The sequence below is a fragment of the Amaranthus tricolor genome, chromosome 9 (assembly GCF_026212465.1).
Source record: "Amaranthus tricolor cultivar Red isolate AtriRed21 chromosome 9, ASM2621246v1, whole genome shotgun sequence".
In the NCBI taxonomy this organism is placed as follows: Eukaryota; Viridiplantae; Streptophyta; class Magnoliopsida; order Caryophyllales; family Amaranthaceae; genus Amaranthus; species Amaranthus tricolor.
Genome location: NC_080055.1, coordinates 29182557 through 29195467, shown reverse-complemented (window position 1 = coordinate 29195467; position 12911 = coordinate 29182557). Strand labels below are relative to the sequence as shown.

At 35.7% G+C, this 12911-nt stretch overlaps 2 protein-coding genes across 2 annotated transcripts; both read right to left on the bottom strand.

The window, feature by feature from the left end:
- Positions 1 to 3100: 3100 nt before the first annotated feature.
- On the bottom strand, positions 3101 to 6007 carry LOC130823474 (uncharacterized). Its single transcript, XM_057688091.1, has 4 exons — positions 4550 to 6007; positions 4326 to 4469; positions 3689 to 4247; positions 3101 to 3147 (listed from the first exon to the last, which is right to left on the bottom strand). Exons 1-4 carry the CDS (start codon positions 6005 to 6007, stop codon positions 3101 to 3103), a joined length of 2208 nt encoding a protein of 735 aa, XP_057544074.1.
- Positions 6008 to 8443: 2436 nt separating this feature from the next.
- On the bottom strand, positions 8444 to 12830 carry LOC130823548 (PAP-specific phosphatase HAL2-like). Its single transcript, XM_057688191.1, has 4 exons — positions 12125 to 12830; positions 10514 to 11201; positions 9563 to 9910; positions 8444 to 8763 (listed from the first exon to the last, which is right to left on the bottom strand). Exons 1-3 carry the CDS (start codon positions 12486 to 12488, stop codon positions 9607 to 9609), a joined length of 1356 nt encoding a protein of 451 aa, XP_057544174.1. The 5' UTR covers positions 12489 to 12830; the 3' UTR covers positions 8444 to 8763; positions 9563 to 9606.
- Between the last annotated feature and the right edge of the window lie 81 nt (positions 12831 to 12911).

The window sequence follows — 12911 nt, the reverse complement described above, 5'->3', positions numbered from 1 at the left end:
AAGTGGAGTTTTTGAGCGGTAGTGAATTGAATCTAACTTTGGACTTGACTTTTATGGACTCTACCACCTTCTAAACGGTCAAAACTGTCTTGTGCCATGTGGCTTCATTTCGTGCACTCCAGATAGCATAGATGAGGTTACAGAATATCACATTAATGAGCTTTGAGGATTGCAAGTCCCCTTTGCAGAATAGCATTAGATCATCTGCGAAGATGAGATGGTTTAGTTGAAGCTTGGAACATCTGGGGTGAAAGTTAAAGATCTCTGCGTTTCCCACCATTTTAAGGATTCTGGATAGGTATTCCATGCCGATCACAAATAATAACAGGGACATATGGTCGCCTTATCTAACTCCACGCTTAGCCTTGAAGGAATCCATGGGGGTACCGTTCACGATCAGGGAGTATTGGGTGGAAGTTACACATGTCATGATTCTCTTGATGAACCGAGCTGGGAAGTTGAGAGCAAACATCATATCTTTCAGGAAATTCCAGTTCAACGTATCATACGCTTTTCGCAAATCTATTTTGAGGAGGCAGCTAGGAGCACAGTTTTTCCTACCGTAGTGCTTTACCATATCTTGGCATAATAGAATATTGTGGAGGATGTTGCGTCCTTTGATGAATCCACCTTGGTTGGAGCTAATGATGGAGTTCAGGATAAGTTTGAGTCTGCTGCAGATAAGCTTGAAGATGCATTTGTAAATAACATTACAACAGGATATGGGAAGGTAGTCTCCAGGGCCATTCGGGTTCTGAGACTTAGGGATCAAGGAGATAGCAATGATGTTCCAGGCCTTGGGAAGGGTTCCAAAATATTATTTTTATAATAATAATAATAATAATAATAATAATAATAATAATAATAATAATAATAATAGTAATAGTAATAATAATAATAATAATAATAATAATAATAATAATAATAGTAATAATAATAATAATAATTTAAAAAAATAAAAAAAAAATTTTAAGGGGTGAGTCGTGCGCGACTCGACCGTGGCTGAGTCGCACAAAACCTACGGCCGAGTCGCGGGTTTTGTGCGACTCACCCCTTTACATTTTTTTAATTCTTTTTTAAATATTTATTATTATTATTATTATTATTATTATTATTATTATTAATTTTTTAAAATATTTTTTTATAATAATAATAATAATAATAATAATAATAATTATTATTATTATTATTTTAAATATTATTATTATTATTATTATTATTATTATTATTATTATTACTATTATTGTTGTTGTTGTTGTTATTTTAAGTTCAGGGGCATTTTCATCATTTCATTAATATAGGAGTGACGATAAAATAAAAAAGATGGCGATATTTAACAACACCCTTAATTAATTAATTTATTCTTTATATGTAGGGTCAATTAAAAACAAGTTGTGGAATGGGCCTACTTAAGCCCAAATGTCAAGGATGACATCATCACTATCTATTATCTATATTGGATCCCACTTTGCCAAACTAAAGTACACTAATTCAAATGCTCCGAAGGCCCATAGTCATGCACATGATTCTCCAATTTCATAATCTTTTTAGCAAGTCTACTATAAAACCGTCACATTATGAGACAGATTAATATAATCAACTTTTTAATTGATTATTTTAATATTATAAGTGATTAATTAAGTTATAAAGTGATTATCACTTTAAGACTCTATTTTAAAGTTATAATTTGATCATTTTATGATTATAAGTGATTACTTTGAAATTGTAAATATACATAAACCATCAGTCCAATAAAAATGGTCTTACTTTGAGACCGTCTCACTTGAAAAGTTGTCTTTTTTTAATGCTTCTATAATGTATACCCAATAAAATTAAATAAAATATAAGATTGTTAAATTAATTGTATAAGTATGTTAAATAATAATGAAATATATTATGGAAAATTTTATGTACCAAAAATGGATGGTAAAAGTATGTAACTTGAATAATCACAACTTCTATGTAAAGTTTGCAACACATTTTATAATCGTTATCATAAATTAAAGAGAAAATTCTATAAAACTACCTTATGTAATTTTTTTTCCAAAAAACTACCTTATGTAATACTTATCTTTGCAAAAGAGTACCATTTGACGGATTTGAATGTTTGACCGTCAATATAGACGTTTGACTTTCACGTGGCAAGCACGTGCCCCTTTTATATCTATCCCTTCCTTCATTTCAGAAATTCCATGCCATTTTTCCCCTTCCTCCTTCGAAAAAAGCCCTAATTTTTCCCTTTCCTCTTCGAAATCCCCCAAATTACTCCCCTTATTCTTCAAAAAACCCTAAATTAATCTCGTTTTCCTTCGAAAAACCTTAAATTTTTGCTAGTAATTAGTAATGTCATCTTCTTCCTCAACCCAAAACTCGAAACCTGAAATCTGTGGCTGTGGAGTTCCCTTTGCAATGAGGGTTTCATGGACCAAGGATAATCCAGGAAGAAGGTTTAACAGTTGCGTGTTTTATGATCCTGATACAAATTGGAGGGGATGCAAGAAGTTTAAATGGGTTGATCAACCTGAAATGGCTGTTTGGCAAAGAGAATTGACGAACAAGCTTGTGGAGGAGAAGCGACAATTGGCAACCGAAATCAAGATCTTGACATCAAGGGTTTGTTGCTTGGAACATGAAAAGGAACAAGCAATTTCAGAAATTAAAAGGATTAAGAAGAAATGGATGATTGAGAGGAAGCATGGAAATCAGTTTACAAGCTTTGCATTAGGGTTTTTCGTTTGTTTTTTGTTAGTGTTTGTTGTATTAATCAAGGCTATTATTTGAAGTTTAGGACCTATTTAAGAATAATTGTAACAGTGATTTGGGTATTGTAAATTGTTCATGATCATTGAATGAATTAATCTTTTATTTTGTCAATTTAATTTCTTTTGCAGGTTGTGTTTGCTGTTTGTTGTTTGGTGTGTTTGTTTGTTTGGTGTGTTTTTGCTGTGTATGGTTAATGTAATGTGGGTTGTTGTGGTTGCTGTGTGTTTGATGTTTTTGGTGTGTTTGGTGTTTTTGCTGTAATGTGTATGGTTAATGTTGTGATTCAGCCTTAAACAAAATCAGTTCAGCACATGATGAACATTGATCTGAAATTGATTCAAGGCTGTAATGTACTGTAATGATCAATTGATTTGAACATTGATCCTGATACACACATACAGCACATATAGCATGTTGCTTTGATTACCCTTGTTAGCTGATTCAGTAGCATCTTACTCAGTAGCTGATTCATCAAGTTGCTGTCATGGCATGTTCATCTAATCTTCTGCAAATTGATCATGATACACACATACAACACATATCTAATGTAATGATCTTAATCAGCACATATATTTGACTTTGTTGATCCACTATACATGAAGTGGATGTTGCTGTTCCGGTTTGCGTTTGTTGACTGCTGGTGCAAGGATTTCCCATTTTAGGCCTTCCACCCTTTGACTTCCCCCAGTTGGATTTGATTTTGCTGGATTCTTGCATTTTCTTTTGTTGTGGCCTAAGTTACCGCAATTACCACATCTTCGTTGCTTGAATTCTCGAACAACATTTACAGGATTGTTACCTCCTTTACCTTCATCGTTTTCCTTTTTTCTTTTCTTCATTTTAGGCCTTCCAGGCATCTTTCGAAATGGTGGAGGAAGAGGTTTTGCTAAAGTGGTTGTCGGCCACATTTCGCGTCCTGGCATACCATAAAACTTCGGAGCATACGTCTTTGCATACGTTTCTACAAGATACGCTTGATGGACAAATTCAGTAGCATCCAATTTTCTAATACAAATACAAGCCATGGCATGTTTGCAAGGGATCCCAAGAAGATTCCAACTTCCACAGAGGCATGTCTTATTGGTCAAATTCACAACGTAACTTTTTTCATCATCGTCCACCTCAAACTCAGACACATCCACTGGGATTACTCTCAAACCATATATTTCCTTTGAATTTTTTTCAATCATTTTGGAGATTGTTGGCATTAACACACCTCTAAAGTTACCCAATCCTTCTCTTTTGGCTGCACTCCGTTGCATCACATATCTCCTAATCCACTCCATAAGAGAAATGATGGGCTTTCCCCTAGCTTCTACTAAAACATTATTAAATGACTCACAACAATTATTTAACAACATCCCAGACTTACTCCTAATAGGAAAAGCATGCCTAGACCAGTGTTTAGCAGGAATAGCAGCTAGATATTCATATGCTTGAACAGAAATATTCTTTATTTGATTCATTTCTCTATCAAAATCAAACTGTAAAGGGTAAGATCAACACTAATTAGTTCAACACTAAAATCAAACTGTAAAAGTTAAATTATGAAACATCCATACCTTGTTGTAAGCTCTTGCTGCTTTCCAAAAGTGATGCTTGTACAACTCTCCAGGGAACTTAATCTTAAAGTTAGCCCATATATGCCTACAGCAGAACCTAATTTCGGCTTCAGGAATCACTGCGTTTAAAGCTTCAATCAAACCCTACATTGTGAACACATTAGCATTTAGAATGTTAATTAGAATTCAAACAAATTATAGAAATCAAACAACTAAGTTCATACCTTTTGCCTATCGCTCATGAAGGTAAAATCTTCACATCCTGCTTGCACCCAACTACTTGATGAACTAACCGACTTTAGGTCTTCTACAAGGAGATTTAGAAACCAAGTCCAAGTTTCTACGTTTTCTGTTTCGACGACAGCCCATGCAACAGGGAAGATGTTATTGTTCCCATCTTTACCTACAGCGGTAAGCAAAATCCCAGGAAATTGTCCCTTCAAATGCGCCCCATCAACACATATAATAGGCCTACAGCCAGCAACAAAACCCTCCTTACATGCTGGCAAACATATATACATCCTTTGAAACAAGGGTGGAGGTGTCTCTATTCCGATGCATTTGACGATTGCAGTGCTTCCAGGGTTATACCTCCTTATTGCTTCCGCATAATCCCACACCCTGCTATACTCTTCACTAGCATCACCGACTAACATTTTCTTTGCAATTCTTTTAGCCATGTAGCATTTAGAATATTTCACTTCACAACCTAACTCCCTGTTTACCCGTTTCTTAAATGCCTTTAATTCCCAATTTGGATTTTCCCTCCAATCCTGTATGTATTTCTCAGCTAAATACAAAGCAGTGACTTTGTTATTTTGGTGTTGGTGAGCACAAGTGTGCTCGGGAAAATAACTCCTTATTTGAAGTGTCTCCTCATCTTTCAACTTCACAGCATGAACCTTAAAAAAACACTTCTTATCGTTCCCACAAACACAGTTCACAATTCTACCTTTCGATTTAACGCAATCGCATCTATTGTAGCAATAAACAGTTATCCTAGATCTACCATTATGCAGGTAACAATAATTGTAACCACATTCAATAGCATGGTACCTTAACGCTTTTCTAAAGACATATGTAGAAGGGAACTTAAGGCCTAAAGACAAAACGATCTTACCCTTAAAATCAACCTCAGGATTGAATGTAGGATAGCTTGCTATACCTTCCTCATCAACATTCAATGCACCCAAATCAACATCTTCAAGCTCCAATTCATCATCATTAACGTATATGTCTCTATTGTTTTCCTCATCAACCTCCTTATCTACTAACAATCTAATTTCATCATCACCTATAAACACATCATCAAGACCATAAACTACATTTTCTGCAAACAAATCTGAATCATGCTCATATTCATCCTCATCACCGCAATTGTAGTCATCATCACTGCTAACCTCAGATTCAGAAAGTTCTTGTTGTAGGGTTAAACCTCTCTCAAATGGTGTAAGGTTTAGGGTTGAAAAAGCATCTGAGTTATTTGTTTCAGATCTAGGGTTAGCACTAATACATTCTTTATAACCCGTACATGTGTTTGGTGGTCCCATTTCCCCAACATCAACAACTATATTTGCTCTTTCCAGGTCATCCACAACCTCATGTGCCACATCATTTCTTTCAAGCTCCACCTCATCCTTCCTAACATTGACCAACTCATTTGCCAACTCAGAATGCTGCATTTTCGAAGTACTTGCTTTTTTCCAGATTTTCAATTTCTTCATTTTACAGATTTATCTAATTTAAGAAACCATTATACATTATTCTCAAGCAACAACAATCAATTAACAAATGACAACATAAAAACAAGAAATTAATAACAAAAATTAAAGCAGCATTTGAAATGAAGGCTCGACATTACAGACAACAGAAAATTTTAAAAAAGAAGAAAAAATCCGTAATTCAGTGGTGAAACATACCTCTAAATGTTAGACGCTTCAGCTGGAAGATGTCTCAACGAACAAGAGAGCGAATTGAAGAGCTTTGAACAGCTATTTCGAAGAGGATAACCCGCTTTCTTCGAAGAAGAAGAGAAAAGCTTATGGAATTCGAAAATGGATTCTGAAATGATGAGCACAGCAATGAAGAAGGAAGCACAAATTAATTGGTCACGTGCTTCACACGTGATAGTCAACGTCAGTTTTGACGGTCAACACTAACCAATCCGTTAATAGGTACTCTTTTGCAAACAATATTATTACATAAGGTAGTTTTTTGAAAAAAAAAATAGAAAAGGTAGTTTTATGCAAAAGCAGGTATAGAATAGGTAGTTTTATAGAATTTTTCCTAAATTAAATTATAATCACTTTTACGTCATACCTCTGTTAGCATGGAGTTTCTTCCTCTCTCATGACTTTCAAAAGATTTTTTGTGTCATTTTCTTTTCTCGATTCAAAAAATATTAAATTAGTCTCGTAATATTGATGATTTATGAAGTTTAAGGCTCACTCCTCACGTATTCTTCAAAAGTTTAGCCGATATCATACTCAAGTCCATTTATGTGAGCATGCTCGATAGTTGACACTAGAGGTGTTTATGGGTTGAATGCAAATCATGCTAGACTTTTGTGAAAATAGACCGGGCTAAATACAGACTTTAAAAGGTGATAATAGTTGAAACTGGGCCTAGATCCAAAGCTCATTTTCAATCCAACCGTCTTAAACATGAACCTGATAAAGACTGAAAACTGGGGCCGAGCCCTTGAACACTCGAATTTTTGAAATTCTTAAATGAAAAAAAAAATTAATTAAATAAACTAACTTTCAAACATTTTCCAAAAGTAAGCGTCCAAACCCCAAAGCTGTGCTTTGGAGCTGTTCGCAGTTACTAACTGCGAACAGCATATAGGACAAACTAACTGTTCGCAGTTAGTAACTGCGAACAACTATTTTGTCTTTTATAGCTGTTCGCAGTTACTAACTGCGAACAACTAATTAATTTTTTTTTCCTTTATTTTTGAGTTGTTGTTTGTTGTAATTGCACTAGAGACATTAGAATAGGTAATTACAAGTCGATGTATCTTTAAGGCGGCATGATTCATCGCCAAAACTCCGATCATTCATAAGTCAAAGTTTGGGGGCTATGATAAAGTAATTAAACATGTATATACAACAAAATATATACAAATGTGTGAAATATACAAGTCAATTAAAATATATATATATGTACATAGTTGATCCAAATACACAAAAGGTAATCGTTAACGCTCACGAATCCTCATCTACCTTATCCAACTGAGTTGGTCTCCTTCGCCTCCTACGATAGAAAGAGGCGTTCGCGTGACGCTCTGGCAGTGGAGGGGACTGGTACTGTGATGGCTATGATGGCACAGCCTGCGAGGTCCCCGCAGCGTCACCGGGATATGAATGATCCATCTCCTCCAAATGGTAGTCATAAGAAGGAGAGCATGCCATGTGCGTATGGGAGGTAGTCGGTGAGTGCTGTGCAGCGACTTCCGGTATGAAGTGCTGGAACTGCGAGCCGAAGAGCATGCCATGCGCAATCTCCCTCACCGGCTCCTCCTGGCTGTACCGCATCACGTCTGCCGCACCTTGTGCCTGCAATTAATATTTAGCTAATGTAACATTTTATTATTTAATTGGCAACTTAATCAAATAAATGCAAATGAAGTGGTTTGAGAATTGAGATTTTGCGAAAAATAGAAACTGATCTGATTTTGTAGATCAGGTCTGTTCGCAGTTACTAACTGCGAACAGCATATAAGACAAAATAGCTGTTCGCAGTTACTAACTGCGAACAGCTAGTTTGTCTTATATGCTGTTCGCAGTTAGTAACTGCGAACAGCTCCAAAGCACAGCTTTGGAGTTTGGACGCTTACTTTTGAAAAATGTTTGAAAGTTAATTTATTTAATTAATTATTTTTTTTTCACTTAAGCAAAAATTCACACTTGACACCCATAAGTAACTAGATAAAGCCTTGATAACTATGAATCATACTTAGTTCCATTTTATTTGCTATAATTTATTTCAAATATCTCACCGATTTAACTATATTTATATATCTCACTTCAATTATAATCCACAATCTCAATCTCTCGCGTTATCTCATCCATATACCTTCCTTATCTTATTTTCTCATCAACTAAGAGCAATAGAGATTAAGCCTTAGGACAAGGCCATAAAACCTAACTTAATTTTTTTATTAATACTGATTTTTACAAGTTTATGAGACATGGTCGTAGTTAATTCAAACCCACAACCAAGTTAAAGATATCAAAAATACAAAAAATATGTTGCATTATACATATATGGCATCTGTACACAGCAGTAATCAGTACTGTATAGAAATTGATTAGTTCCAAAGTTGTGCAAGTAGGAGAAAACCGATCGGAGAAACAGAAAAACCGCCACCAGAATGTGCACGCCATTCCTCGAGATGGAAAGCTCGTTGAAGATGATCGGAGCTAAGTCGCTAACCCTGATGTTAAGAACATCGAACATTCATCAGCATACACTTCAAAAATCGAGAATTGACTAGTATGATGAACTGAATTCGAGATGAAAAATGAAGTAATGATACACGAGACTCGAGTCTAATGGGGACGCGGAAACATGGTTCGTCGTCTGTTTCATGAAATCACTTCAGTAAGAAGTATAAGTGGGCAACTAGGACAACACCAACCCGAACTAGATTTTGAACCGTCTCGAGTCTGCTTTTGTTTTATAAAATGACGTCGAGAGCAACCAATGTACAAGTACTAAGAACCTATGTTACTTGGACTCGGGTATTGATATCGAATACTAGTAAGTATCCAAGGGTCGTATACGTCTAAATAATCAATTTTACACCTAAAATGAAGTGTCTAAGTGCCATACCAATGTCCGAGCATCAAGGATCAGACACGGGTATGTAAAGCAAAATGAAGAGTCTGAGTAACATAGCTAAGAATTAAAGTTCGCAATCCCCCAAGTACTGAAAATTTGTGCGCAACGGATTACAAGTCAGTTATAACTCGTGCCTACTCCGTCAAAAGACGGGACTAATCATAAAGACAAATAAGCTTGCAAACAATCCTTGCATGAAAATGATAGAGCATATAGCATATCATGGGGCTACAACTATTAGTTTAAGTGTATGGTTGGGGCCCAAGATACTGATGGGTGTTGGACAAAGCCATTAACGAGGGCATTTCAAATGAGTTTATCAGTTGATTCATTTCGTTCTATTTCTTAGTAGTTTGCATTCGCAAGGAAAACGAAAGAAAACAAATGCTTACCAGGAAAAAATTTAAGACTGTAGGGCGTTTTGCTGCAAAGTAAGTCATAAGCAGGAGGAATCCCAGCTAGCATCCACAGCTCGGACGATTTTCTCATGCAATTGGACTCCAGCGCAGGCGATTATGCCACGATCGAGATTTTCCAAATATATACCATTTGAGAAGTCCAAGGGATGCCCGCCCGCGTCAGTTACCACACCACCAGCCTCCTGGATAATAACAGTGCCAGCTGCATGATCCCATATCTTTTCCTTGTAGCCAGACCTAGCAAACTTCATGAATATCTCCGCATCCCCACGAGCTACAGCTGCATACTTGACCATGCTGTACACACGCAACGGTTCCTTCCTGCAATAGTAGTATATATTGATTAAAACTCCTTAGTAACTTGACTAAAAAGAACAGATTTTTGATTTACTACAATTTCTCTTAAACCACTTTGAGTCTACAATCTACATCAATCGTGCTAGGAATATACTGTGTAGAAACCAACTCAACCAAAAGTTTAAGCTGATGGTTTATCCCATGATTATGTAGTATTCTCTATCACACCTCCAGATGCAAAACGACTCTCGTACTTGACGTTAGTTATTCCCCTTGAAAGGATGGTTCTATGAGATTTCAAACCAGTGATATCATGTTCAGTAACCAATTCAAACAAAAAATTAAGCTGATAGTTGTAGCCCACGACATGTTATATACTCTGTCAAAGGTGACCACCATATCTTTCATGTTTGACAATCGCGTTGTTAACTAAGATGTATATTGGTAGGACAACATTCCCACTAGAATTCGACCTTCTAGGAACAAAACAAGGAGGTAATGGTGTTGGTTTAAAATGTTGCGAAATAAAAGTTTTGATTTAAGCCAAAACAAATTTAACCAACAAAAAGAAGCCAAATATAGTCTAGGAACAGAATTTCACTTCAAATAGTAGAAAAAGAGATGCACCTAACTCCAACGCTGTGAGCAAGCCCGGCAGTGAAAGAATGGCTTGAATTTGCTCGTTCAACAGGCTCACAGAAAGTCGCCAGGGCAGGATCTTCAACAGGAGATACATAGACAGGTCTGGGGGATTTTATCCACACAATTGTCTTAGATTGTGGTAGTAATGGCTGCATCCAAGCTTTTCCGCTACCTTTTTTGGCGTATAACACGAAGCCTTTATCCCAAGATTCAGAACTTGGCGGTGTTAGCTTGGATATGATCCTATAGTAACGGTGATGATACGACAACCACTCCTTCCTCAACGGGTAATTAGGACAACCTAAAACACCAAGCATTACTTGCCCGTCCTCAACCAATGCTAGAGCAACAGCGTATTGATCCCCGCGTACAAAACCTAGCGTGCCATCGACAGGATCGAGTACCCAAAATCTACCACTAGGCCCACCAATTGAATTGCAGTGCCTAATGGCCTCAAGAACTTCTACTTTCTCTAGGGGCATATGGGGTCCTTTAATGCCGAATTGGGGCGCTTCGGATAAACATTTGTTGACAGTTTGTACTACGGATTCCAAGAGGCCAGTCGCCTCAGGCTTCGATAGAGCTTCAACATCTTCCTCCGCTACAATCGAGACATTTCTACTGCCAAAATGTTCAGACAATACCCAGCTGACAGTAGCTTGGACACTCCAATCTGATTACATAGCACAATGAATCAGACTATAAAACAGCCAGTAATAGTCAGGTACAGAACAAGCAAGCTTGTTAGTAATCAATTCTAAGATGGAAAATTCAATCCAAGATTTATATTGATGCAATCTCATTCTCCCTATGAAAGGGTTAAGCTTTTAGGGGTCTTATACTCCCTCCAGTTTCACAAAAAAAGGTTAAAGAAAATCCAAATGGGTAGTAATAGTGCAAAAATACGGTATCGTTGATATCGCAATCAATATGGATAATTCTCGCAATCAATATGGATAATTTTGGGGTCAGTGCGGCCTATTTTTCGGTCCCGGTAAACTCAAAAACCTTTCGAATAAGTTCGCGACATGGTGATGCGGCCTTATTTTTGCAGTATAGTTGTATTATCAAATCTAGATATAGGAGGAGCAACGTCTAAAGATGAGTATGATTAGTTCAAACAAAGGACTTAGCCAAGTATGGACATTCTTCATTAAGACAAAGCCCAATCAATGAATTAACAGATGGGTATTGATTATCATGTCCCTACACACTAATTTAATATCACTGACCCGCCATTAAGGAGAGTCGGGAGGTTAAAAGCATGCAACTTTATCCTTATTAGATAAAATAAAGTTTTCGACTGCAATTTCACATAAATTAAAAGTCAACCCAATTATTCTATAGACTTGGTCGCCCAATAACAAGATTTTTTTCCTTCCCTAATTTCATTTTCCCTACAATTTTAGTATTTTACTAAAAAATCAGTCAAAATCAACAAAGTTCAATATTAAATAATCTCCCATCAATTCATTGCTAAAGATAGGAGTAGTATAATTACTTTCACATCAACCAAAAAAATTAATAATTTAATACCCATTAATAGCTATAAATTAAAAATTCACAAAATTGAAAAAGGAAAGTGAAAAAATTCACCTGCAATAGTAACAAGGGAATTATCATCCTTAGCTTGAACAATAGAATTAGACTTAGAAATAAAACCTTGTTGAACCCTTTGACACAAAGAACAAGCCATTTGAACAGCTTTAACAGCAACATCCAATTCTTTAGAATATTTATCATCAATTGATTCTAAACTTGTACCCATTAATTGAACAGAATTACCCTCCATGATTGAAGACTTTAAGCATCTAATTTGGGTATTTTTAAGAGGAAAAATGAACAAAAAGAAGCTTTTTTGGGGTTTTACATGGCTTAATGTGAATTGGGTAGTTTGTTGATTTGTCAAAGATGATGAAAATTGAGAAAAAATGGATGAATTTGATGATATTACTGGCATTTATGGAAGAAATTCGCCCACGTTTTCGGTTTTGCAATTTGTTGTTGATGATGAAGTTTGCTAGTAAAGGAGTAGTTTGCTGTGGACTATAATGAATAGGAAAGTGGATTATTTGTATTGTGATGCAATTAATTGATATACAAATGTTTGTTATTGTTTAAGCTATAAATTTTTTTTAATGTGTACTAATGCATTTATAGTTGCTACTATTAAGCTAACGCTCTCTTTTGCAATAGGAATTAAGGTTGAAATTGAAATTTTAGGTAGATATAAAATGTTTTTTTTATTTGAGGGAAATAGAAATTTGTAAAAGTTAAAGGTATGAATACGAGTTGTGAATTGAAAAGGAAAAGTTTTGAGTTGGTATTAAAGATATAAGATATTTATTTTCAAATTAAAATTTTATTTTAAGTTTCAATTATA